Source organism: Mesoplodon densirostris, chromosome 14 (assembly GCF_025265405.1).
Source record: "Mesoplodon densirostris isolate mMesDen1 chromosome 14, mMesDen1 primary haplotype, whole genome shotgun sequence".
Classification (NCBI taxonomy): Eukaryota; Metazoa; Chordata; class Mammalia; order Artiodactyla; family Ziphiidae; genus Mesoplodon; species Mesoplodon densirostris.
Window position 1 is genome coordinate 19,911,893 of NC_082674.1, and position 27,805 is coordinate 19,939,697.

Consider the following 27,805-nt stretch of genomic DNA (forward strand, 5'->3'; position numbering starts at 1 on the left):
TACCGAATCCCCCCCTCCCCGTACACTCCCATGAGCATGTTATAAAAATCAGTCTTGGGGCTTCCCTGGTGGTGCAGTGGTTGAGAGTCCGCCTGCCATTGCAGGGGACATGGGTTCGTGCCCCGTTCCGGGAAGATCCCACATGCCGCGGAGCAGCTGGGCCCGTGAACCACGGCCGCTGAGCCTGCGCGTCCGGAGCCTGTGCATTGGGAGAGGCCACAGCAGTGAGAGGCCCGCATACCGCAAAGAAAAAAAAAAATCAGTCTTGAAAGCCTTGCTTGTAGTCATTCCCTATTCATGATGGAGGCGGACGTGCTCCATGTTGGAAATTGGAAGGCCTCACAGAAAAGATGAGGGCGAGAATAGCTTTTACAATGTTTCTTCCAGATATGTCAAGAAAAATGCTTTTTTAAAGAGAAAGAGGTAGCTTAACGATCTTTCCTCCTTCCGTCATCTCTTGAGGGCTGTGAATATCTAATTTCTGTTTAAATTACCATGTGATATCTCTCCTACCAGTATTGCTTCTACCTCAGAAACTAAAGAAGGTGTACCCACAAGTAAGGGGGAATAAAGAATGTTAGTGGAAATACCAAATTTACTCACTAAAATGAAAAAGAAATGTGGGCGAGGCAGGGAGGAGGGAGAAAGGCATCCCAAGGGAACTGAAGCCTCAGGATGCAGTACACTTGTTTTAAATGGTAACTCTGCCCATTAAGGGAGTTGACGGAGGCAGAGACGCAGGGGAACCTTAGCAAGAAGCAGGGAGGATGCACATCTGGGTGGGACTGGGACAAGGAGACTTGCGAGATCCCTGGGCATGGACAGCCTGGACACCCAGCCTTTCCCCAGATGGGCCTGGAGCAAGGAGAAGTCAGTGGGGTAAAGATCAAGCCTCCCCCTAACTGTGCCCTCAGCCATTCCAACAGCTCCTCAGTTACTGGGGCAATCTTCCAGGGCAGGGCTTTTCCAAGCTTGTCTGGAACCTTCCTATGGAAGGAAGGAAGCTCTGACTCAGGCTAATTGGAGAAGCAACACGAGGTTGAGCCAGGTGTCCTCCAAGGCCCTTCCAGCTCTGCAGGGATGGGACCCTCACATATTAGGAGCACAGCGTGAATTGGCTGCTGTCCCCTCAATAGTTGTCATTCTTCCTTCCTGAGAGTTGAGAGACCCTCAGGAATTGATAAGTAAAGTGAAGCAGAAGAAGGAAGAGAAATGCTCACCTGGGTACACAGCCGCCTGCTCCCTCGTGGCCCCCCGGTCAGCATCATGGGTTCCTCCCCCTCAGAGAGTCAGCTTAGCCCGGGGATGGCTTGGTATCAAAAGCAGGGGTGTGGGAGCCACCACCCTTCTGCCGTGCTGTACGTCTTTCCACTTCCAGCCCACCTTGCCCCCCACAACCCCTCCAGAATCTCACGGTAACCCCCTGTAGCCTCAAATGCCAGCCTCATAACAGGTGATCAATAAATGCTGGTTTGGTTAAATTCCAAACCCAGTGCCTGGCATCCAGAGCCATTTGTAGTCAGGGATGCCCTCCCATTTCATTCCATCTCCCCTCCTCTCTGGCTGGTCTGCTGTCAGTCTCCCCCATGCTATCTCATTCACCTCCATGTCTTTGCTAGTATGGAAACCCACATCGGAATCACCCTTCCCCTCCACCTCTACGTTCTTGAATTGCCCATTCATCAACATCCAGCCTGTGGTCCATCTCCTCCATCAGCTTCTCTCTGCCTGCCTTTACCCAGTGATCTGTCTTCCTTTTTCTCCCACCACCACATGGTTTACTAGCACTTTACCCGTGAATATCTGATGTTGGTCAGTGCTGACAGTGGATGGATGGATGGATGGATGGATGGATAGGTGGATGGACAGACCTACAGAGGATGAACCTTCACAGTGAATGAATCTTCAGAGTGAATGATAGCGCTCTCTTGCGTGTAATTCCTATAGTAATACATTTTGCAATTTCAACTAAGTGACTAGCCAAGAATCCTACACATAATTGGTGCTCGCTTAATATTTGTTGGATGACTTTATCCCATACCTACAACTCTGGCAGTTCCTACTCGAACAAGCATTTATGGAATTCCAAGCTCAGTGAATTGTCTGAGTGAATAAAGTGAATATACTGATGCACTCACACCCGGATCAGGGACTAAAATGTCTTCCAGGAGCCCTGCCTCTGTACCCCCTCCCCAGAGGGAGCCACTATCCCAACTTAGGTCACTTCTTGAGCTTTATATCAATGAAATCATTCTCTCCTGTGTCTGCCTCTTTCATGTAATATTACATTTAAGTAATAGAATATGAATAAATCATGGGTCTTGCCTCAAGGAGCTCACAGTCTAGTGGGGAATTCCTGGAATTTAGTCCACACCCCTTCACAATTTTCAGCATCTGACCTAAGGCCACACATCCATAGAACACCCTTCTTTGGGTTTTATCATTTTCCACCTCCTTATGGGTTCCCAGGACGCTGAGATCCTGTGACCCAGGTCCTGGGACCAACCTCAGTATGCCTTACCTTTACTGAATACTCACATCACCTTGGTGGATAATTTAATATCAGAAGTCTTCAAAAATGTTAGTCAGTTCTTGAAATTTTCGTATGAGATTATATTTGCTAACTGCCTTCTCCTGTTTCGAATATTTTCTGTTACGTTCTCTGAAGATTTGTTTGAATTACAGTGTTTTCTTCCCAGGGAGCTTAATGGGACCCGCTGGGGGGCGAGGGGAGGAGGGGCCCGTGAGTTCTTTCAGGCCAGACTTGTGACTGATGAGGCGCTAGCCTCCCCTCCTCTCTCTCTCCCTGCTCTCCTTCAGTTGGAGGCTCTGTGCCTGCTCAGGCAGCTTCCAGAGACCCTAGTGAGAATGTGAGTGTCCTGAGGGAGTTTCTCCCTTCAGGACGTTCTTCTGAGAAGTGAAGTGGCTGCCAGGTAACTGAGGAAGCCAAGGTTGCCTCCCCACCCCCCGCTCCCCCCTCCCCCTTTCTGAGCACTTCTGTTCCCTCTCCCTCAGCGCGTGCCCGCCGAGGAGATCACCTACGAGACGCTGAAGAAGGCCATTGGTAAGCGGGAGCCCCCCAGGGAGGGGATCGCAGGGCTGGATCCTGGAGAGGCGTGTGGGTGTGCACAGCTGTCTGCTGCCCTCGCAAGTGTGATTCACACAGGTGTGAGGGGAGAGGCTGGTGGCTTCCTCTGAACTCTTCACAACTACTGAAGCTGCAATTAAAAGTCCCCCCCCTCTCATGGGGGGGGTCCATGTCCTATGCCAGGAACCCTTTTTCTACTGACCGCTGCCATTAAAAGTGGTCAGTTGAGGGTTACAGCCAATCAGACAAGTAAAAAGCAATTTATTTTTTATTTTTTTAACATCTTTATTGGAGTATAATTGCTTTACAATGGTGTATTCGTTTCTGCTTTATAACAAAGTGAATCAGTTATACATATACATATGTTCCCATATCTCTTCCCTCTTGCGTCTCCCTCCCTCCCACCTGCAATTTTAATTTGTATAAATACCTTGACAATTTTTTGGTGGAGTGTGATACAAAAGAAAAAGTTGACCAATGAAAGCCAATAAGAACAAATCCTATTAATATTTATTTAATAATGGCAATAGATTTTAAAATGCAGTATTACGTTGTCCAGATTATTGGGCAATGAAGTATCCCGAATTAGAGAATTTTTCCGATAACTGATAACAGATCTTTCTCTGTTGTCATTCATGGTACACTTTCTAAATGTTCCCACTGCTCTGCCATCTTAAACTGGGCATGCTGAACATATTTCATACCCTTCCTTTTTTTTTTTTTTTTTTTCATTTCGGCTACCAAGAGGAGTATGCAGAAGCCTTAAACTAAATGGCCTCAGACTGCTCTGCCATAGGGGTTCTTCATTGTCTTTTGTGGCTTTTCCACTGTTGATGTCCCTTTTCATATTCTCCCCAGAGTACTTCCTGTTCCAGGAACTTTCGTCTAAGCGTCCCAGTGTCAATGCAAATCCATGGGGCTTTAGCCCCACTTAAGGGTCCACTCAACTAGTTTTCAAACTCTTAGGCAAGGAAAGGGGCTGAGCCCTCAGGCAGAACCAGAAAAGGGTCTAGCCCTCCCAGGGGCAAGTGATGGCATCGCACCCTCCACGCTACCCTGCCCCTCGTCAGCGGAGTGGAGAGCTGGGGGGCAATCTCAGACTGCATCACTGGGGTAGGACCTGAGGGCTGACCCAGCTCTTTGTGGCGCAGTGGACAGCGTGGCCGTCGAGGAGCAGGAACGTGAACGGCGGCGACAGGTGGTGGAGAAGTTCCAGAAGGCGCCCTTTGAGGAGATTGCAGCGCATTGCGGGGCCCGGGTAAGTGAGACGTAACGGTGCCCCTCCCGGGATCAGACAGACACTGGATGTGGGTCCAGGGCAGGACTGAGTTTCTAGGAGATCCTGGTACTGTTGTCATCCAGAAATTAGGGTTTAGATCCCAACAGTGCCTTGGCACTACATTGTTTCCCCATGAACCTAAAGGCTATTAGTCATACACCCCTCCAGAGGTCACAGTTTTCATATAAGGGAGAAATCCTGACCTCAGGATCTCCTGTACCAAATAGATAGATTATAATAATTATAATCATCAGAGCAAGAATGTAAGTAGCACTTGCTGTTCATCAGAGCATCTTATATTTATTAGCTTATCTCCTTCTCATGACAACTCTGTGAGTTTGTTGCCATTAGGGTTGTCACATTGTGGGGTGAGGGGGGAGGGGGCCATGGCACAGGAAAGATGGCCAGCGTTTGCTAGAGGGTCCACTTCCAACTGGGGGACCCCGGCAGGTGGAATGGAACGGCCTGGCCCTGGAAAAGAAATCTGAATGAGAGGGCGCCAGATGAGTAGAAAGACGAATAGATGGCTAAGGGAAGAGCACAAACATTTCTTGAAAATTATATTCCAGGATTTGTTAGTCCCAGTGTCCATCTTCGTAACAATGAAACATAATTGTAAACATCCAAAGTCTACAAATAACTTATATTTTATTGTACTTTTTCCTCTCAATAAAAACACATGTAATTTTCTATTATATATATTTCAAATATATATACATAAACTTCTCACATATTATAATAATTATATATAGTAATATATAAAAAATACATAAATTATATATAAAAATACATGTAAGTATAATATGCATTTTTCTGGGCTTCTATTATGCTAACCTCTTGTCCCATCCTGAGAGGTAGATGCTGCTCATTTCGTGAGCTCAGAGTTGAGCACAATCTCACTCTCTGTGTACATGGACTTAGGTGGGGCCGGAAGGGACCAGAGAGAACATCTTCCCTAATGCACCAACTTTGTACAACCGCTCCTTGGGAGTTAAGGAAAGAGCTGGAACCAGCTCTGAGCCTCCTGACTCTGCCCAGCAGGCCCTATTGCCCCACTTGGAGGAGCTAAGGGCTCTTCCAGAACTTTTGCTGAAGTCCTTCCTGGGGTTCCTGGCCTCTGTGTTGTCCCCAACAGGCCTTTGCTGGGCAGCTCTTTCTGATCTGAACCCACCGCCAGGGTCCACAGATAAGTGCTGAAAACGAGCTCACACTGGTTTCTTTCCTAAGGCTGCAACTGCCCAGCACTTTCAGTGCATGCTGGGCAGGGGGACTTGGGAGTCAGCCCCCGGCTCACTTTCCCTCTGTTTGTGTCTAGGCATCACTGCTGCAGAGCAAACTCAATCAGATCTTTGAAATCACCATCCGGTAAGTGGCAGCCGTGGGCAGGGGATCCCCACTTCTGTGGCCCAGTGTAGGTACCCCTCCCCCCAAGTCCTCCTCTCACACCTGTCTTCAGCCCTCCCTGCCCCCAGCCTCTGTCTCCAGGGCCGGAGTTGGCCACCAACTCTCCCCAGATAAGGAAACAGAGACTGAAGGGAGAAAGAGACAGCTCAGTGAACCCTGGAAAAGAGCCGGGGGTCCTAGTGTCACAAGCTGGTACTTTCTAGAGCAACAGAGTCACTGTAGAGCCTGCAGTAAAGCTTGACTTCAAGCTGAAGATTCTAGAACAGCTTGAAACCTGGGAACCACGGAGTGACAAAATCTCTGGTCCCTATTCAAAGAGAAACCTCCATCAGCTGCTCTGCTGCACGGGGCGGGACCCCAGAACCGTCCTCATGCCTTTCCCCTCCGTGTGTTTCTGCCCCAGGCCCCCACCAAGCCCATCAGGAACCATCACCGCAGCCTATGGCCAGCCTCAGAGCCACTCCATCCCCGTCTATGAGATGAAGTTTCCCGATCTGTGCGTATACTGAATTCCAAGACACAGCTTCTCGGAAGGGTGGGGCCTGAGGGAGGGGCCCGCCTTCACGCCCACCTCGAGGCCATGGAGATCTAACTGGGATCTCAGAGAAAAAGCACCTTGGACAGCTAAGCAAGGTGGAGCCCTGGGCCCCCCTGCCCCCCTCTCGGCCTCCCTGCTTCCTCTTTGTCTTTCCTGAGGGAGATCCGGCCACGTGCCTCTCTGGGGCCAAGAAGCATCCTACCTGTGCCCTTTGTCTCCTCCTCTGTGTCATCCTGGGGTCAAGAGTCATTGGGGGTCTCCAGAGAGAGGCTGAGGTCCCAGGAAACTCCTGCTTAGAGTAGTAAGTGAAGGGCTTTCACGGGGGTGGGTGTGCAGCTGCCATTCCCCCAGGAGGGAACTAGAGAGAAACACAGTTGTTCAAAGGAAGCTGGAGGAGGAAGCAAGGCCAACTCCTCCTGTAAAGCAGTGGCCTGTGAGAGCTGGAAGATGGGGCACTGATCTCCTCCAGAGTGTCCCCTCCTCCTTCCCCATTTGAGGGTCCAAAGGCCTTCAAGTCTCTGGTGTCTTTTCCACTCCCCTGCTCACCCTGCCAGTTGCCTCTTTGTGAATTGTTTCTATTGTTAATTAATACTGAGCTTGTATAACAGAAGCTGGGGTAGAGACACCATGGGGGCCAGCAGGCCGCTGATAGAGGGAGCCCGGGTCCCCAGGCTGGCCGACTGGGCCAGGGAGCAGAAGCTCGGGCCAGCCTCCTGTCGAGGAGCAGAGGGCAGAAGTGGGCAAGTCTGCGTCCCTCTGTTGTATCTCCCCTCCTTTGTCCAGAGGGATGTATTTCTGAGTTGAGTTCTCCTGCTTTGATGCTCTTCTTCCTGCGGCCCCCCATGTGAGCTGCCTCTGGCAGAACCTCACCTGGGCCTCTTCCTGAGGCCCTCTGGCCAAGAATAGCCCTTTCCTTCTTCTTTTCCAGTCTAACTTCCCATAACTTTTCTGAGCTGATATGACTCACAGGAAGGTGAGAATGGTCACATGATTCCTTCCTGGAGAATTTGCTCTTGAAAAGAGGGAGGGTGAGTAGATTTCTTGACCCAAAGGAACCCCTTTTGAGGTACAATTTTCGGCAGCGTGGGGTGGGGTCGGAAGCGGGCTGATTCTGCTAAGGGGAGGGCAGTCTTCTCGGGACACCCTCGGGTCACACCTCTGTGTGTGGCCCTACACAGATGCACTGTGAGAGCCTGATTATCAGGGCTGATAGGTGTATTTGTCCAAATTCGGAGAATCTTAACACATGGAACTTTCCTATTGCGTGTACAATAACCTTGTTGGGTATGGGGGCTGCTTGACCCTCGTTCCTATAGTTTCCCCCCTTGGTTGCTGCCTCTGTGCTGTGGGCCTGTGGCTTCCAGAGGGTCTACATGACTACAGGGCTGAGGGGTCCTGGCTCCCGCCCCTCCGCCACAGCCTTTGGCTCTGCTCTGTGGCTTTTGGCTAATGCTCAACCCAACTTTACAGGCATGAACCGAGATTTCTCTTTACTTTAATATCTCTTTATTAAGAAACCAAATTTAAAATAACTAGAAACAAACTTGAAGACAAATGACCTTTGGAAGAAGCTTCAGAGAAAATCTAAATCTTGAGCCACAAACGTGTCTTTTCCTCACTGGATCTTCCCATCTTTCTTCCCTGCTCAGCTTTGTCGCGAAGCCCTGTTTCTCTCTGGTGCTTCTCTGACTGTAGGGTCCACCCCCATGGCAACTGCACCCCGAGCACTGCCCTGGGGCCCTGGTTCTGGGACTTGGGAGTCATTCCCTGGAGCCTCTTTCTAGAACTAGCACTAGAACCAGAGACCTACATGTCCATCAGCTGTCTCTCCCTCATCCCCACCCTGGGAATAGATCGAAGAAACAAGGTGCAGGATTCCCATTCTTCATCTCTTCATCTACTTCACTGCTGTTTCCTCTGTCTGAAGCAGCTTTTTCTTTGTGTCACCGCTACATAGCAAAGATGTGCTTCCTTTGGAGACCTGGCCACATTTTGAGTGCCCTCCTTCTCGGTTTCAATTTAAACTTACACTCAGTAGAATATTAACTTGCCTGCTGACATGGAGTAGAATATGGATTCTGGCCAAAATGCCTCAGAATCAGAAAGTTCATGATGAACATTAACTGGAACAATTACATGGTAAATTAAGCAGCCTCCTTCACCCACCCCTGCCCTCCCGAGCCCTGGGAGAGAAGGCAAGCAGAGTTTGGTGGGTACCCCAGCCTTCAGCCTAGCATCACTCTTCCTGCCTTCCAAGCCTGCTGGCGTCTGGTGGCACCGTGTCCAGCGACCAGCCCTTTTTGCTATCCCCCCCTCTATTGTGAATTTTAATCAGCAAGGCCACCCAGGCCAGTCGCTCCCCAAAACTGCTGAAGACTCTTCCTCGTGGGCAAGGGGTAGGGTCGGTTAGCACTCTGCTGACAGAACCCAGTAGCATGGATATATTTGGAATTTCAGTGAACTTGGTTGAGTCACATAAATGCATAAGAAGCAGATGAGACGAGAGCCCCAGTGTGACCCTGGAGGCTCCTTCCGGTTTTCCTTGCAAAGTGGTCCCCCATGGCCTGTGCCTGTTCCCATTTTCCTCTTTTTGAAAAGTAGAAATAAGTGATTTCTTGACTCCTAAACATCTCCTCCCCAGAGAAGTAGCCTGAGTGGGTCAGAAGAAGAAGGAGAAAAGTCCTCAGACATTCTCCTCTGTCCAGCCCTCCGCCTCAAGCATAAGAATTGATGCATGAGCAGTGAAAAGGTGGGGCTGGGACCATCTGAAGTGCTTGAAGTGCAGGGGTCCCAGATGTACTGTGCTTTGCCCTGGGTGTTCTCAGTCCCAGAGGATATGTTTCAACTGGCCTAAGAATCAGAACAGCCTTGCAGTTGTTTAGACTCCTCAAAGGCCAGACCTCCTGGCTTCACTAGGGGCCCTTGGGTCATGACACCCTCCAGTTGCTATTCCATTGTCCCTGGGGCTTCTCACCTGGGTACAGAGAGTCTCACTGAGAAGTGAGGCTATTTCTCCCAGTTCCTCTTTATGACCATGAAATGGCAGCTGGCCAGCTGGGGCCTGTGGGAAAAGACTAGACCTGAGCTGTTAGGCTGAATATTAAGTTTGATGGTAGACAGGGAAGTGGGCACCTCTGAGCAGGCCACGCCCACTTCTCCAGACCCACAGACCCTGGCAGGCAGTTGTGCTGAAATAAGGCAGCTTCCTTATGTCTGGGGAGAAGGCTTAGTGAAGTGTGTTACCTCTTCATCTCGCTAACCCTAGAAATCTTCTAGTTAAAATACCCCGTATCCCAAATCCGGCCTAGGACTGAAGCCTGCAGAAGGATGGTCTTGGTGGGGCCTGCCAGCTGGGGAAGTGGGGAGGGGACACAGGCCTGTGGGAGGGGGCTCTGCGGCCCGTTTTCCGTGCTCTCCTTTAGCACCAACCAGGTTGACCAGGTCTTTTCTCCTTCAGGGACCCTTGGGACCCCAGCCCATTACTTTCCCCTTTCGAGCTCTTCCTCCATGGCTGTTGATTCTGGCCTGTGGAGTGCAGAGCTGTAAATCCACAAATGCTGCAGCATTACACATACATTGTAACATGTCTGTGTCCATTTAGACGTTCATGACCTGGCTGAGTGTGTGTGTGCCCGTGCGCGTGCATGTGTGTATAGTGTAGTTCATAGTTGACAGTGTATGTATATAATAACTGACGTATTTATATGTGAGTGCAGAATTAGTGCCTGTGGCGGTTTTCTGTATTTTGAACTCATTGAATCAAATTAGTTTAAGGAAGGGGACGGAGGATTGGGGGGGGCGGGGGTGGAATGTAGGAAGAAGGACTCTTAGCAAGATTATTCTTTAGGACTATTAGTCGTGATTTCCCAATGAGCCTTCATGATGCCCTTTTCAAATAAATGTTAATGTTGTCACCACACAGTTGTCTATTTGATTTCTTTAAAGTAAATGGTTTTTTGAGATGCAAACAGGATCTGAAAATGCCACCAGTATTAATCACTGACATTTAGCCACCTCCGCCTATCATTATTTACTTGCCTCAAAAGGGAGGGTAAGGGAAAGGATGCGACCAAGATGTAAACACAAGGCCCAGGATTCCCAGCATAGGAGCATCCTCAGATGGGAAGGCCTAGGCCATTTCTTCATTACAGTGACTAGAATCTAGCCCCCTTTCATATAACCCTCATTGAGGGAGACTTTATCTTAAAAGTCTGGCTTTCTGATTGCATCAGGACTTCCCAGGTGCATTCCAGTTTTCTTTCACTGTGAACTTCTAAGATCATCAAAATATGGGAGTAAATACAGAAGTGCCACACAGAAATGTTCCCCAGCCGGCTTTGATCTGCATCATCCCTGGGTATGTCTGATGCAATTGACATGGAGATGTGCATCTCTGTGTATCAGTGTCTGTGAGTCTCTTGTGAATTGTAAATGTGTGTGACTGCAAACCAGTGGCCCCAACATTGTGAAAACATCATGGGGACATACAAAAGAAGCACAATCCCTGGCCTCTGCCCTCGTGGAACTTAGAGTTTCCCTGAGAGAAAAGCACAAGACATATGTGCAGCAAGAAGCTTCCCATCTGAGCTGGTCTGCATGCCCCCCCCCCCCACCAGTGCAGAGGGGCTGACTGCAGAAACCCTGAAAATGAGCAGGCTCAGCTGCAAGAGATCCCAACTTTCCCAGTAGAAGTGGACTTCAGCCTGGGCTCATGTTGAAAAAAGGGTAACATTCCAAATGGAGGGGGAAGGTGGGGAATTCCAGGCAGAGAGTGGAGGAGGATGGGAGAAGAGTGAGAAGACCAGGGGAAGTGGGGTTTGGTAAGGAGAGTGAAACTGATGGACAAGGGCCCTTGTGTGTGCCATGCCCAATAGTTTGGAATTGATGGAAGAGTAGGGGTGGGGTGATTGTTTTCTGTCTTGAGCTAGGGAATATGGAGAAAGCAAGATTTTGTATACATTAATTTGAAGAATGTGTACGATGGATTGGGGAAGAAGGCAACTGGAGACAAGGACACCAGTTGGTTAGGAAGCTGTTAGGATTGTTAAGGCCTGAGCCGCGAGCGCTGAGAATGAAGAGAAGGCTGCAGCTGGACAACATGAGGAGAGAGCTTGGGCATGACAAGGGGGAAAAGATAGTCACACCTCAAGGCTCGAGCCCTAGGGACTGGAAGAAGCATCTGTGCATTTTGTGTTGTATTTATACAGATGTGTCTCCATGGGTGTGTGTCTATGTGGGTGAGGCCCTGTGTTTGAGAATATCTGAGAGGAGTCTGATAAGGCAGTCAAATCGGAACTGATACCAACCCTCAGCTCTCCCATTTAGCCTCTCGGTGATAACATGATCCCATCCATTTTCTCATTAACCCTCACAGTAGCCCTCACAGTAGTCAAGAAGAAAGGAGTAGGTGAGAGAACTAAATCTTGGAGAAGTTCAGAAACTTGCCCGAGGTCCCACATGGCTAGATTCACGGAGGCATTACCACAGCTTGCCACCTGAGCCCAGAGCGTCCTCCCAGTTTTGGTTGGGCTTCATCAGCTTCCCGCTGGCTCATGGAGTTGGTTGGAAAGCAGGGTCACTTGGAAGAATCCTGCCTCTTGACACATCAGCCAGCTGAGCAGTCCTTCCCCATCCAATGGCGAGTGGGAAATGTAGCCATACTGAGCCATCACCCAAACTATTTGACCCCTTGAAGACCCATTTGTCACGGGTGGGAAGTACATTTTCTTTTCATTCCCACTATATCCTATGAAACATACTACCACTTGGTCACATGGAAACCACTATCGCTCCTTCAATATGTGCTGCTCTTAATTTGATGGATAAGCATTTTTATTTTATTCGCCCAGTCAATATTCAAAGTCAGAGTCGGATGTGAAACTTGAAAGGTTTTATTTCCTAACTACAGACAGCTTCAAAAGGTGGAATAGCTGGTGCCATCACCGCCTGGGCGAGTCCTCACCCAGGCCGCGAGGCAGCAGGAGGGCAGGAAGGGGGGCTTTGGGGTCGACTTCCCAGGGGGAGAAGCCCTGCCCACTGCGCCCTCACTGGCCCTTCTTGTGGGCGTTCTTGATGATGGCGTTTTTGAACAGCGTGACCAGGGGCTTCTGGCTCTTCTCGGAGGTCATGAAGCCGCCGTAGCGCTTGTCCTTGGGCGGGCTGCCCCAGCGGAAGTGCTCCATCTTATACGGGCCCTCGTCCTTCTTCTCGGCCGCCTCGGCCTCCGCCACCAGGCCATACTCCAGCTCGGCCCGGGCGGCCGCGCCCTCGGCCGGGGCCTCGGGGCCGCGCGCCGGCTCGGGCCGCTCCCCGGCCAGCTCCCTTTTGAACTCAAGGGGGAAGGCCTCGGCCGACTCGTCCTCGGCGCCGTTGGGGTACACCTTCACGGGGCGCCGCTTCTTGCCCACCGGCTTGCCCCAGCGGAAGTGCTCCATGGAGTAGGAGCGCTTGTCCTCGCGCGGGCCCGGCTCGGCGCCATCGCCGCGGGGCCCCGGGCCTTCGCCCCCCGGCCCCCCCTCCTCCTCGCGCTTCTGGGCCGCGCCGCCGCCGCCGCTGCTGCTGTTCCGGCGGCCAAACCGATCCCAGCGGAAGTGGCTCATGACGTACTTCCGGGGGTTCTCGGTCAGCGGCTGCTCGTCGCCGTTGCCGGGGAAGACGGGCGTCTCGGCCGAGAGTTCTGGCTTGCAGGCCCGGATGCACGCCTGCTGGAGAGCGGCGAGCGCGTCAGGCCCCCGCGCCCGCGGCCCCCGCGCCCCGCGGCCCCTACCCCCCGCCGCGGCGCCCTCACCACCCACAAACTGCACCTGCTCCCTCCGCACGTGCGGGCCGCACAAGCGGCGCCAGTGCACTGTGGGTTCCTTGCCGAGGACGTCTGCCCACCCCCGCCTCTGAGCACCCACAGACATCTGAGACTCAGCTCGGGCAGCGCCTCGTTTGTCCCCTGGTACCCCTGCCTGGCAGCTACAACAAAATCCCTGTCCCACTCGGTGGTTTACTTGTCCCGTAGCTTTGTGGGCAGGGTCAACGTCTTAAACCTTATAAGCCAGATATATAGGAATTCATCAGTAAATGGCAGGTGGGTGGTAGTTGTTGGCACTTAATGAATCGTGAATAAACAAACATGGTTCAGTTCGGTCTGGGAAGGGCATCAGGTTGAAATTTGGGAGAGAATCTCCCAACGTGGGAAAAGAAGTCCAGGCTTCTAGGGCCTGTATTTTCCATAATGCCTCAACCTTACCCCAGTGGTCTGCAAACCTACCTCATACCCTCCCCCAGCCATCTCCCTCCAAACTTTCCCACACCCATCTGGCACTTTCTTTCAAGTCTTCTGAGCTGATCCTATACTTTCCTCAATCAGTGAGCTTTGGGAAGAGGTGTCTCACTTCCCTGTCACCTTCTGACTGGAGGGAAGGGTAGAAAGTCAGGATTATTTCCGTTGCAGGGGTCATGGAGCCTGTGTCTCCTCTCCCTGAAACTAGACAACTGTGGCACACGTTTGCTTAGGAAAATGACCTTGGGGCTGCAGCCTTGAGTTTTCAGTTACTGGGGACAACAAAGGAGGGAACAGAATGATCCCACCCCCTCTGTTGAGTTGGGGATTTCATACTCCAGGGATTTAGAATTATAACACTGCAGAATATTAACAGTGGAAAACAAAAATTGTCTCATACTCCTCTCCCCTGGACACATAATGACACCCAATTTCTCAGAGAGGAGAAGGGAACTTGGCAAGGTTCCACAGCCCATTGGTGACAGAGCTGGGACTAGAAGCCATGGGCTCTGACCACGGCCAGTGCTCTTTCGCTGGTGAGCTCTCAACGGAAGAGGCTGGGCAATGGGTGTCTCCGATCAAGAGTCTCTTGGGTCTCTCTGAACTAGAGCTCACAGGATTCCCTAGGCTCTTTATTTCTATTTTATATTCCACATGCAACCTGCTCTGTTTTTGAGAAAGTCTCTCTCCTCACCTAAACTCAGCTTCTCTACTGACAAAATACACAGAATGTAGTGATATGCATTGCACCCTCACCAGGCAGGTACAGGCAGAAGGATGGAACTCAGTCACAGACACCAGCAGCGTGTCTTTTGCCTTGACTTGGTATTGTTTCTCATGTATGCCTCTCAATACAAATACACACACACACACATAGACACACACACTGTGGTGACCTAGAGGGAGTTCCAGCCTGGCAAAAAGGGCCTTTATATGCTTCTGGAAAGGCTGCTGAAGGGTTTTTTCCTTCTCCCTCTAGAGATGGTTTATAGTACTACCTTCCTGGCTTTGTAACTGGTAGTAGATAGAAAGGGAAGAAAAATGGAATGGAAATGGCAAGTGACATGAGGTTATTTAAAAAGGAATAATTTGGGGGGCTTCCCTGGTGGCACAGTGGTTGAGAGTCCACCTGCCGATACAGGGGACACAGGTTCGTGTCCCGGTCCGGGAAGATCCCACATGTCGTGGAGTGGCTAGGCCCGTGAGCCATGGCCGCTGAGCCTGTGCGTCCGGAGCCTGTGCTCCACAACAGGAGAGGAGAGGCCACAGCAGTGAGAGGCCCGCGTACCGCAAAAAAAAAAAAAAAAAAAAAAAGGAATAATTTGGGGGCTAAAAGATTGAAAGTATAGGATCAGTTGAGGGAGCAATTATTGTTATCATTATTGTTAGTATTGTTTGCTTTAATGGCACTGTCTCTAAATAGCTTAAATGGAGTGGGTCTCTATACAAGAAGACAGGACAGGAAGTAAAGATAATCAAGCAGAACTTGGGGACCAGACCCATCTCCCTGAAGCTGCTTCCTCCCTTCCTTGGCTCAATTCTGACTTCACTCTGGAGGTCTATTCCTGCCCTTGGATGACTTACCCATATCTCTGGGAATGAATTTCCCGTTCCCCATACCCCTTTCTTTGTGCTGTCCCAGCCCCAGTCCCATCTGATACCCAAACCAAGATGGCGGCCACAGCCCACATACCAGCAGGTTACTTTCCGTGGTGAGGTCCTGACACTGGCTGCTCTCCAGGCACCAACCACGCACTTCCATGGAGGCCTGAAGCAGCAAGGCCAGCAGCAGGACGCCCGAACAAGTGCTGTGCAATCTCGGCATCTTCCAGGCAGGCTGAGGCTCTGCAGAGGCAAACAAGATTAATGGGACCCCTGCAAGGAGCAGAACAATGTTGGCCACTCATCAGAAAGGACCGTGAGCCAACATTAACAATACGCTCATTTGTGGAGCTCAAGGCTTTTTGAGGACAAGCTCAAGGAGCAGGTTGGTGTGCAGGGTGGTCGTGTGAGTTGGAATAGAGAGGAGGGCAGTGGGACCTGGGGAAACGATGTACAACTTCTCCTTTATCTCCTATTAAAAATCAGACCCCAAAGGATGTTAGAGCTGGAAGATATTTTAGGGGTCATTTGGTCTGGCCCCTTATTTGAGAGATGAGGAAACTAAAGCCCAGAGAGAGACAATGACTTAGATGTTCATGACAAGGTAAGGCTAAGTTCTCCTGATACAGCACAGAGCTTTTCTGTTTTACCATCTTCAGGAAACTATAGTTCTAACACTCCAGATCCAAGGAGTAACTTGGGAAAGGCAAAGCACTCTGAAACTCCTGCTTGAGATGGTCTACTCCTCTCCACCAGGATTCTATTATTCCTCAGAAACCCTGTTTCCTATGAATAGTAGGTTTAAATAAAGGCAAATAAAATCTCTGTCCAGTTAAGCCAAAACCTCAGCCAACCCAATTTGATGTCCTGTACACAAATCACTCAGGGGATCACTATTTCTCAGGCCCCTGTAACTTTGAAGAGATTTGTGTTTAAATCAGACCCATTCTTTTAAAACTGGCTCATCTCCTGAACACATTACACGTCAGACCTCTTGTTCTATGAGTCTCTCAAATGTAGTCTGAAATAGCTGGACCTGAAGATGCTGTAGGTGTGGAAAGGAAGGAGATGGTCACAGAGGGCAGAAGGGAATTACCTCCCATTGTGAATACCTACCAAAGACTCTTTCTCAGAGAAGTCAGGAAGTACCTCTGGTCAGATGCTGAGTTCAAGGGGTCAGGATGCAGTGAAGGGAAGAATCAAGGCTGCCTTTTGCCCCATGTATCTGACTCTTTCCCCAGCTTTCTAGCTTTCACACTGCCCTGTCCCCTGTCATGAAGGTCAGCCCTCTGAAATGACCCTGAGTTCTGTCATCAGCTCACCTACAACTCCACAATCATTTTAGATTTCAGAAGATCTTTTCAACCAGCTGTTAGGAAGAAACCTAATTAGATAAGAAAAGTAATTCACATTAAGGTGTGGAGGACTAATTGTCTCTCCTAATTTAAAAATATCTGCCTAAAGAAATCTCCTGTTTGTGGAGGCATGGGCCAAATCTTTTTTATAGGGAAGGCTCTGGAAGTGAAATTTCCCCCTGGCTCTCATTGTCTACTTCAGGAAGCCACTTCCTTCTTTCAGTCCCACCCCACTCCTTCCCCCAAAAGCTGAGCCAAAAGGGCTCCCTTCTGAATGGTTGCCAAGCACAGCCTGAGTGTTTTCAGAGCAGCCATTAGGTGGTGCTGGCAGCCAATAACCTAGCCTATCAGCATCTCAGGGCAACTGGGAGAACATTGGTCAACCTTGGTGTCCAGTTGTGACCTGGGACAGACTGCTCCTGTTGTAGACTTTTGGTGCTCCAGTTCAAGTACAAAGCCTGAATTTGGTGGACAAGGCAATTTATGTTAAAGCTCTGAGACCACACAACGCATTTCGGTCAGAAAAAAATGCCCAGGTTTACAAGAGAAGCAGAAAAATGGCAGTTTTATATCACTATGGGCAACTGTAAAATAACATATTAGTAAAGAAGGAAGTAAAATCATACAGGTCTGACAGTCCCCTCAACTATATTTCAGTTCTTCTCAAAGTTGGCCATTCTGGAATGATTTCATTTTTCTAAAAACTTACCTCATGATTTCAGACCTTCCTGAAAAGCCTCAGAGAGCATTTCCTCTCCTGCTCCATTGGCTAATGTCACCATAACATGGTGACATTCTCACTCCCCACCCTCTCAGAGCTGCAATCTCCTGCTAAAAAGTTAGATAGCTCCCTGAAAGCAACTTGTCTTCTTTCTGCTTCTGTATATTTTCTATTTTTCAACAAAAAACAAATACCACATTGTGTTATTTTTTAAAGCAATAAAGTAAGAGGGAGATGTCAAATGTGCTTTCTGTACGTAGGGAGTGTCCAATAATTGAAAGCTTGGAAAAATAAGTAGAAATTTGGAATTTGCTAATCTTGACCTTAACTTTATAATAGAACTACACTTATTAGAAATTCATTTGTGTATGTGAATTCTCTATGAGCTAAACAAAACATTTTTTGTTTTTTTAAATTTTATTTTATTTTTAAAGTATTCTTTTCCATTATGGTTTATCAGAGGATACTGAACATCGTTCCCTGTGCTCTACAGCAGGACCTTGTTGCTTAGCCATCCTGTATATAATAGTTTACATCTGCTGACCCCAAACTCCCAGTCCCTCCCCCCACCCCGCACCACCCAGAACATTTTGTTTGTTACTATAAAAGTGCACACTGGCCATGCCCTCTGTAAAGATTAGAGGAACAGAGGGGCAGAGCTTTGTCCTTGCACCATGATACACACGTATCAAGTCCTAAAACAGAATGTCAAAGGAACATTAAGTCATTACATAAGCCATAGTCTGTACATATCTCAACAATGGACAGAACCAATGCACACTTTTACTTTCCTTGGCTCCTTCCAGCCATTCTGTGGGAACCACCCCCTCCCCATTTATTCAGGAAGAACTGGGGGGAATCCAAATGCCCTGCAGGCTCTGTCTCCCTCACTGGGAACCCACCTTGCCTGAGCCTCCATCTTGCCTGAGCTTCCATCGGCTCCTACGGCCGCTTCTGCCCTGCAATCTAGGGTCTGCGGGATAGAAGGTCCATTCTGAGGTCCTATTGAGGGAAGAGACGGGGTGGTTCAGGACCGTGGACAGTTCCCATCCGGGCCACCTCTTTTTAACACCAGCTGCTTTTCGTAGAGGAGGCCATGTCTGCATCAGAGCGCGGCCCCGTCGGGTGCGCTGAGGCGGACAGGGAAACGAGGATTCAGAAACCTGAATCCAAACAAGTCTGGAATGCAGGGAGTTTATTGTGACTTTTAGCCTCGTCTCTTCTGCCCCCATTTCCAACATCAATGTACGCTATAGTATATGGTATCTTTTAAGAAGTGACACCTACCCAGAAAATCAGAAGAAAACCCGAAAGACTGGGTCTCCCGAGATCTCCCCAGAACGCGGTAGGAGTCTCAGGGGCCCTAGCAGCCCCCCTCCCCAGGTGGGGGGGACATGGCTGCCAGCTCGTGGAAGGCACCACTTTCAGCCGTCGCAGCCGCTCTCCCACCGTCCAGAGGCTGGGCTTCGCCGCCTCGCTGCCGGCGGATTCCCACGCGGCACCCAGTACAGAAAGTTTTCAAAGAACTCAGGACCGCGGCAAGGCAAAGGTACCTCTGAGATCGGAGCTGGACGAGAGCATCCCGAGCCCCCAGGCGCAAGGGGTCCGGGGATGAGAGCGAGGTTCCGCGCCGCTGCGCCCCTACCTGTCGCGGGGAGGCTGCTCTCGGGCGACTCCCGCTGCGCCGGGGCGAGGATGCTCGGCGGCCTCTCGGTCACTTTTCTTCCCCTTTCTCTTCCTTCGCGCCGCCTTGTCCCGCTCGCTCTCCGCGGTCCTTATATACTTGCGGGGCTCGCCTGGGTGGGCGCTGGACGGGAGTGAACTTACCGGCAGCGGCAGCGTAACAGGCAACTCCCCCGTCCACAGGAAGGGGGGCCGTGGGGCGCAGGAGGGGGTTTCCAGGTAGGGGCTGAGCGCGAGAGCAGACGTGCCCGGAAAGGCTGGATCCCTGCCCCCGGAGGCTGGAATTAACACTGTCCTGCCGAAGGGCACACCTGGCAGCGGGCAGGAAGGAACTTAATTAAGGATGGTTTTGGGTCTCCAGTTAGGACAAGCGGGAGGCTTAGCACCCCGGTGTGGGGCAGGTCTAACGCGCCCGCTGAGGTCATTGAGGAGAGAGTGAAGTTACCTGTGTACGTGCTTGGGCTGGCATCTGCCTCCTTCGCATTTGGAGGTAAATACCACCGCCCAGGGAGTACGTCTGTGATGCCTCAGATTTCCCCAGCGTTTGGAAACTGTGATGTGAAAATGTCACAAGCAGTCACAATCCCTCTGTAACAGGTTGGAGAGACCAGGGGCAGAGAAGGTCAGGAGTCTCTCACCTGAGGCCCAGGACACGTTGCCTTCTTGGGGGTGTGAAGGTGTGTTGCATTGTCCCACTGGGGCCTCCTCTGCAAAGCCTAGTCCCTGGCAGGCTCCCTCCTGTGCCCTAAACCCCAAGGAAAAAGTGCTGTTGACCTTAGCCTATTAACGGAGGGAGGAGGGAGTCCTCTGTGAAGAGTGGCTGAAGTACTTGCCCTGTGCCAATGAGCTGATAGCGTGGTCTGGGGATTCTCAGTCTTCTCCAAACCTGGTCTTGGAGGTCTGGCTTGGTGCTAGTCTCACATGTCAGGCCAGGGAGGAGAGGACAGCACTCAAACCTGCAATGGAAGAGTCTCTACCTTAACCTGGAGTAAAGAAGCAAAAGCAAATTGTGAGGAGCAGCAGGGGCGAGCAGGAGCGTTGGGACTAAACTGAACTTCAAGGCGCTTGTTTAATTTGTCATTTGCAGGAACTTTCTTTATTCCCAATCAGATGCTCTTTTAGACTCCAGGACTCCCTTGAGAATTTCTGGTTGGTGACATTGGCTTTATATTCAGCAATCCTTTTCTTTTGGGCCACAGGAGAGATTCACGCTCCTTAAGAGTAAATAAGGTACTTTACTACCTGGGCTTGGCCTCTTTCCAGGGTCATCTCCAACCTCTCCATTTTGTGTCCTGGCACTTCAACCATCCACAACATTCCCATTCCCATAAACACTATTTTCTCAAAACCCCACCTCTTTGTCCATGCTATTCCCTCAACTAAAACACCCTTTCTCCTTCCAGCCACCTGGGAAAATTAGACTCTTGCATTAAGATCTAGCTCATCCATCATCACCTGTTCCCTGAAGCCCTCCTTGGTCACTTGTCCTACCAGGGCATGAAACATGGTAATCTCTGTTTTCCAGAGAAGCCCATTCCCATCTCACCTGTACACGTAGCTTTCACAGCTGGAACAAATTCCACTCGGTCTTCCATCTTCCCTCTTCCACCCGCTACTGCCCCTACCACTGCCAGGCTTATGAGCCCTCTCAGATTGTGATTTTTATCTCATTTTTCTCTGTATTATTTTTATAACTTTAAGAGGCAGCTGATGGTAGCAGAAAAGCCAGACCAGGAAAAGTTCAGGTTGACCCAGCTTCTGTCCTCCTCTGTCAGTCGAGTTCTTAATTACATGCAGCAAAACCGACTTTGGCCGATGTGAATTGAAGCTCCATTGAACCACATTTAGAATCACTGGGAAGGTTGGGCAACCAGGATCCAAAAATGGGCAGAGACAAAAATGGGCTGGAATCATGGTCACTGATTGGATCCAATGAGAAAGAAAACCAGACCACTCTTGGGACCAAGGGGCCACAAGTTGTACTGTCAACACCACAGGCATTGGACATAGATGTCACTTCTATACCCAGGTTGGGAGGTTGTCATTCCCACTTCGGCTGATATTACCAGAAAGGATTGACCACTGCCCTTGCTTCATTATATCACTAGCCCCTTTTTGAAAGCCTGGAGCAGGTGCCCCTGATTGAGATGATAATATGATTTTCCCCTTTATTCTGATAATGTGGTGAATTACATTGTTGATTTTCCTACTATGCATTCCTGGATTGAGCTCAGTGTGATTATGATGTGCTACCATTATATAGCATTGGGTTAAATTTGCTAATATTTTATCTAATATTTTTGCTTCCATGTTTATGAGATCGGCCTGTAATTTCCTTTTCTTGTAGAATTCCTATTAGGTTTTGGTATCAAAATTATGCTGTCTTCATAAAACAAGTTGGAAATCCCTCCACCCACCCCCATTTTTTCTAATTTAGTAGAAGAATTTGTGTACAATGGTGTTTATCTCTTCCTTATATGTTTGGGATGATTTGTTAGTGATGCTCTCTAGGTTTTTAAGGTTTTTCGTTTGTTGAATGGTTTTAAATTACAGATTCAATTACTTAAATAGCACTATTCCAATTGTCTCTTCTTGTGTCAGTTTTAGTAAGATTGTATTTCTAGGTATTTGTCCATTTCACCTAAATTTTTTTTTTTTTTTCTTTTTGCGGTATGCGGGCCTCTCACTGTTGCGGTCTCCCCCGTTGCGGAGCACAGGCTCCGGACGCGCAGGCCCAGCGGCCATGGCTCACGGGCCCAGCCGCTCCGCGGCATATGGGATCCTCCCAGACCGGGGCACGAACCCGTATCCCCTGCATCGGCAGGCGGACTCCCAACCACTGCGCCACCAGGGAGGCCCCATTTCACCTAAATTTTTAAAGTTTATTGGCTTAAATTTTTTATTATATCTTCTTTTTTTTTTTTTTTTTTTTTTTTTTTTTGCGTTACGCGGGCCTCTCACTGTTGTGGCCTCTCTCGTTGCGGAGCACAGGCTCCGGACGCGCAGGCTCAGCGGCCATGGCTCACGGGCCCAGCCGCTCCGCAGCATGTGGGATCTTCCCGGACCAGGGTACGAACCCGTGTCCCCTGCATCGGCAGGCGGACTCCCAACCACTGCGCCACCAGGGAGGCCCCATTTCACCTAAATTTTTAAAGTTTATTGGCTTAAATTTTTTATTATATCTTCTTATTATCTTTTTGGCATCTATGAAATCTGTACTTATGGTCCTCTTTTATCTCTGATATTGGTAATTTATGTCCTCTCTCTTTTTTTTGACTGATTTTCTTAGGGGGTTACCAATTTTATTAATTCATTAATTTGTTTGTTTGTTTATTTTTAGCTGCATTGGGTCTTCGTTGCTGCACATGGGCTTTCTCTAGTTGCAGCGAGTGGGGGCTACTCTTCATTGTGGTGCACAGGTTTCTCACTGCGGTGGCTTCTCTTGTTGCAGAGCACGGGCTCTAGGCGCATGGGCTTCAGTAGTTGTGGAACACAGGCTCAGTAGTTGTGGCTCACAGGCTCTAGAGCGCAGGCTCAGCAGTTGTGATGCGCGGGCTTAGCTGCTCCGTGACATGTGGAATCTCCCCGGACCAGGGTTCGAACCCATGTCCCCTGCATTGGCAGGCGGATTCTTAACCACTGCGCCACCAGGGAAGTCCTATTAGTATTTTTAAAGAATGAATTTTGATGTTGCTGATTTTCTCTATTGCATGTACATTTTTTCTATTTCCAGAATTTCTACTTGTATTATTATTTCTTGCCTTCTAATTTTTAATTAGCTATTCTCTTGAGTTGGATATTAAATAAATGCTTTTACTTAGATAATTGATATTCAACCTTTATTCTTTTTGACATGTGTATTTATGGCTATAAATTTCTTTCTAAGTATGGCTCTAGTTGCATCTCACAAGTTTTGATATGTCATATTTTTATTACCATTTAGTTTAAAACACTTTATTTTCGTTGAGATGTCTTCATTGACCCGTGGGTTATTGAGAAGTGTTCTGTTTAACTTCCAAACACTGGGGGGTTTCTAGTTCTGTTTTGAAACTAAATTTTAGCATAACTGTTCTGTGGTCAAAGAACATACTTTGATTTTAGTCCTTTGAAATTTTGCGGGACTGCTTAATGGATGCACATATGGTCCATTTTGATTAATGCTTCCTGTAAACTAAAAAGAATATGTATTCTATGATTGCTCAAATATTCTATATCCTTTCTATACCCATATCCTTTCTGATTATTTGTCATTTTTATCCATTAGTTACTAATATATGTATGTTTTTTAAATCTCCCCATTAATTTCGTAAATTTAGCTATTTCTCCCTTTGCTCCTGGCATAAAAACAACTCCTTATAGAAATCTAATGGTGAATGTGGGGCAGTGGTGGAGGGTAATATAGAATCAAGGATAAAGATGGCAGAAAGCTACTAGAGCATGGTTGTATGCTGATGGAAATAATCCAGTAGAGAAGGGGAAATTGAAACCAAGTCTTAAGTAGAGGTGAGATGGGGTCCAGAGGAAGAACCTGGCCTCCAAACAGTGGAAAGCTTTCCTCTTCCAAGAAAGAAGGGGGTATACACACAGGATAAGCCATGGGAAGATGAGTGACTTCTGTCTGTACCAAAGCCTTTACCTTTTGATCCAGAATTTCCTGAGGAAATATCTAACATTTACCCTAATGTTCAAGACTATTCATACAATATAGTTTATAGTAGCAATAAAATGAAATAAACTAAACATCTTGGGTGTAATTATAAAAACAGTAAATTATACTCATGAAAATTATGGTAAAGCTATGCAATAGAATATTTTGCAGCCATTCAAAATAAAATAGATGTTTATTTCTAGACATAAAAAATGACCACTGATAAAATATAGATATACAATTGACCCTTGAACTACACGGGTCCACTTATACTCAGATTTTTTTCAGTAAATACATACTATTGTCCTACATGATCATGGTTAGACCATGGATGTGGGACTGTGGATAGAGAGGGCCAACTGTGGGACTTGAGCATCTGTGGATTTTGGTATCCGAGGTGGGTCCTGGAACCGATCTCTCGTGAATATGGAGGGATACTGTAAATACAGAAAGAGATAGATAGAAATAGAGAAAAAGATTAAGAGATACCAGAGTGTTAATAATGGTTGTTCTGGTTGTCTAATACTAAATCACAAACTACCCCCAAAACTTGATGGTTTTAAACATTTATTCGGCTCATGAATCTGCAGTATGGCCAAGGTTTGGCAGGGCCAACACATCCCTGCTCTACTTGGCAGCAGCTTGGGCAGCTCAAAGGCTGACATCTATAAATTATCTGAAGACGCTCACTCACACAACTGGTTCCTGGTTGGGAAGACTCAGCTGGGGGCAAGGAGAGCTGGGGCTCCTCAGACACTTCTATCTATCTCCATGCAGCCTGGCCACGTGACCTCTTCAGCATGCAGCCTTAGAGGAGCTAAACTTCTTAAACATAGGTACAGGTCTCCAAATCATGCATCTGGAGGCGACTTACTCTTCCAGGTAGAGGGGGTGGGTAGTTAGCAAGGGCTTCCCAGAGAAGGGGATGCTGAGCTGGGCTGAGTCTTGATACAATAGGTCACCAGGATGAAGAGAGGAAAGTAATTCCAGGCAGAAGGAACAGCATGTGCAAAGGATTCAAGGCAGGAAAAACCTTATGTTCATGGAATGCTGGTACAGGTGGTAGAGGGAGAGAGAGAAGACTGGAAACAGTCAGAGGTCAGAGGGAAGGAAGTGGGGACCCTTCAGGGACTGAGTCAGAGGGGCCGTAGGACCAGCTTTCTGTGGCAGTGGGGAGGATGATCAGAGGGGAGGGAGCCTGGAGCCAGCAGGGGATGACCCAAAGCCCACTGCTCTCCTCCAGGGCCTGGAGGCCAGTCCAGCCAACAGTGGGAGCTGTGAGGCAAGAGAGGAGACAGAGGCAGGTTCATGAAATACTAAAGAGGTGGCATCAATGTGGGGGAAGGAGTCATGAACACTTCCCCATCTGAGGTTACCGTGGGTGCATGGATGGCACAGTGTGATGTCATGGTTAAGAGCACAGCTCTGAGCCAGACGGCTGGTCTTAATCCTGCTCAACCACTGCCTAGCTGTGTGATTCTCAGCAAATTCCCAACTTCTCTGTATTAGTTGTCCCATCTGTGAAATGAGGGAAATGATTGCACCAGCCCACGTGGCTGCCATATGGATGCAATGAGGTAATACATGTAAAGATGGTAGAGCAAGGCCTGGCCTTAGTTATTATTATCCTTGTCCTTCTGATCATGGAAGTGCTGGTCCCAGGAGAGCCCGCCTGGCATAGAAGGAAGGAGGGAAGGAGAGGGGCTGGGTGGGGGGAAGGGAGGAGGAAGGGAAGGAGGGAAAGCAGGAAGGAGACAGGAGCAGACATGACTTTGGTAGGGAGCTGATGTGTTCATTTGAGGGCCTGGGGCCGGGGTGAGGCATCTACATCTGGCTGTGGGCCAGGGCCACGGCTGCTCTCGTCACCCCAGCTTTTCACCTTTGAGGGTTTAATTGGAAAAGCAATGTCACCAGGGTGTGAATGCACTACAAAGACAGGTGTGGAAGCAGACTCCTGGGGGAGAGGAAGTGCTGGGCGGAAGGCAAGAGGACAAGGACCAGGTGGCTGAGAGCTTTCACGGCTCAGCTTCCAGGCCCTGGGGCCGGGCAACAGGGGATATTTCACTGGGGAAAGAGAAGACTTAGGGATGAGGCTGCCAGTTACCTGTGTTCCGCAGACTCTGGGACAAGCACCAACTCAAGCCTTGAGGGGTGCGGTGAGGGGTGGAGGTAGGGTGCGAGGGAATCCGAGCCTTCCGTCCTGGCCGCCCATCTTCACTTATGCTCCAAGTCTCGGTGGACAAGCCAGGGAGGCTGCCAGCCCCGCCTCAGGTCAGAACAGCTGTCCCTTCTCAGGGCTCCTTGGGCCCAGCCGGGGCCTCTGCCCCAGGGAGCACTTCATTCCTGCTATTGTCTGGGTCACACGGGCCTCAGGCCTGCTCCGCTGGTGCCCCTTGCCGGCAAGGGGACAGCTCCCAAGCCAGTGTATGAGAAGAACTGGTGCTCAAGAGGATTTGCAGAGAGAGGGCTGGAGGGAGTGACTGAGGAAGGGAGCCCCTCTGAAGCCTCCATTTGCAGAAGCTCACGATCCTCTAAAACTCTCCCCAAACCTCCTCTGCAGGATATATGAACCTAAAACTGACAGGTGATCTCCCTCCTCACAATGTGTCTAGATTAGAAATAGCCCATCGGGCTTCCCTGGTGGTGCAGTGGTTGAGAGTCCGCCTGCCGATGCAGGGGACACGGGTTCGTGCCCCGGTCTGGGAAGATCCCACATGCCGTGCAGCGGCTGGGCCTGTGAGCCATGGCTGCTGGGCCTGCGCGTCCAGAGCCTGTGCTACGCAAGGGGAGAGGCCACAACAGTGAGAGGCCCGCATACCGCAAAAAAAAAAAAAAAAAAAAAAAATAGCCCAGCACCTGCCCCTTTATGTGTGTGCCTGCTGGGGATGGCGGGGAAAGCTCACCCCTCCCCGGCTGCAGCAGCCCAGGGACTACGGGCAGCTTTGGGGTGGCTCTGGTCCCCCATGACCCTAACCTAGGTCACTGCAGGCTTCTCGCCTTCCAGGCATCTCCCCTTTCAGAGATAAGAAGAGAGGACACCGAGTGTCCTTCTACAGGGGAGCCTCCTGCCTGGTGCGTTATGGGTGCCACGGAGAGGGGCTTCCCGGTGAGAGAGTAAAGCAGATGTGGAGCCTGGAGTGGGCGAGGAGGGCGGGAAGCAGGACCCGGGCCCGCCCTGCACTGCGGAGAGGGGGTCCGTGGGAAGCACACAGCAGGGTGGGAAGGTGAGCATGCTTCAGGCAGGGCCTCTCTGCCCCAGCGGTGGAGGAGGGAAGGGAGGGCAAGCTAGGGAGAGAGCCTGGCGAGGAAAGGACAAGCTGAGGGACCCTGGGAGGCAGCGGCAGAAAAGGGCCATGGCCAGGCCTTGGGGTCTGACTGGATGCCGGGGAGAGAGGGTGAGAGAAGGCAGTCAGGCAGGATTTAGGTATTTAGGCGTGGGGCTGGGGGAGCAGAGGGCAGGACTAGAAAGCGGTGTGGGGTCGGGTGAGGAATCGCTAAGACACAGTGACTTTGAAGCAGCTGCTCTTCAATGTGCCCTTTGCCCAGTGCCAGTCCCCCAGTGGGTGCTCACACAGGGCTTACTGGGAGGTGGGAAAAGTGCCGGCTTGGAGGGCCCGGGTTTTGTTCTGTCACTTATTCACTCGATGAATGTTTATTGACCCCTCCATGTACCGGGACAGATCTGGTCTGTGCTCCCAAGAGGACTTCAGCTCTAGGGAAACCTATAACAAAGTAGTCCACAAATAATGACAAGCTGTGATAAATACAATTAAGGAAACAGAGTGGGAGAGGGGAGGGGAAAGGCTTCTTAGCAGAAGGAAGAGGATGCAAAGGCCCTGGGGCAGAGAAGAGGTTCTCAGCACTGCTGGAGTGGCAGCAGGGGCGGGGAGCGATTCTTGGGAGGAGGGACATGAGGGGCCAGGCCTTGGAGGCTATGAAGGTCGTCAGATGACGACTTAGATTTTATGCCAAGTGCAGAGGGAAACCATTGCTGGGTTTTAAGCAACAGAATGACAGGATCCAGTAGGATTTCTTGAAAAGATGGCTCTGGCTAATGTCTGGAGAACGAATCAGACAGCAAGCAACTAACAGCCTCTTTTGGGGAGTCAGAACCAATAGGACTTGGAGCAGATGTGGAAGCGAGGCAAAGGGGAGAGGGTTAAAAATGGTTCCAGATTTCTGGCTGCTGGAGGAGGGGTGGTGCCATTCAGTGATCT

The 27,805-nt window shown here is 49.7% G+C and overlaps 2 protein-coding genes across 3 annotated transcripts in view; one reads left to right on the forward strand and one right to left on the reverse strand.

The window, feature by feature from the left end:
* Positions 1–9,645, forward strand: part of EFR3B (EFR3 homolog B) — an 88,974-nt gene extending 79,329 nt beyond the window's left edge. For both annotated transcript variants that reach the window (XM_060117666.1, XM_060117665.1), the window contains exons 20-23: positions 3,016–3,064; positions 4,240–4,346; positions 5,683–5,732; positions 6,175–9,645. In XM_060117666.1, coding sequence (XP_059973649.1) covers positions 3,016–3,064; positions 4,240–4,346; positions 5,683–5,732; positions 6,175–6,280 — 312 coding nt within the window. In that variant the 3' untranslated portion in view covers positions 6,281–9,645. The remainder of the gene's footprint in view (positions 1–3,015; positions 3,065–4,239; positions 4,347–5,682; positions 5,733–6,174) is intronic.
* Positions 9,646–12,353: 2,708 nt separating this feature from the next.
* On the reverse strand, positions 12,354–15,404 carry POMC (proopiomelanocortin). The gene is made up of 2 exons (XM_060117670.1): positions 15,273–15,404; positions 12,354–13,010 (listed from the first exon to the last, which is right to left on the reverse strand). Exons 1-2 carry the CDS (start codon positions 15,402–15,404, stop codon positions 12,354–12,356), a joined length of 789 nt encoding a protein of 262 aa, XP_059973653.1.
* Positions 15,405–27,805: the final 12,401 nt, after the last annotated feature.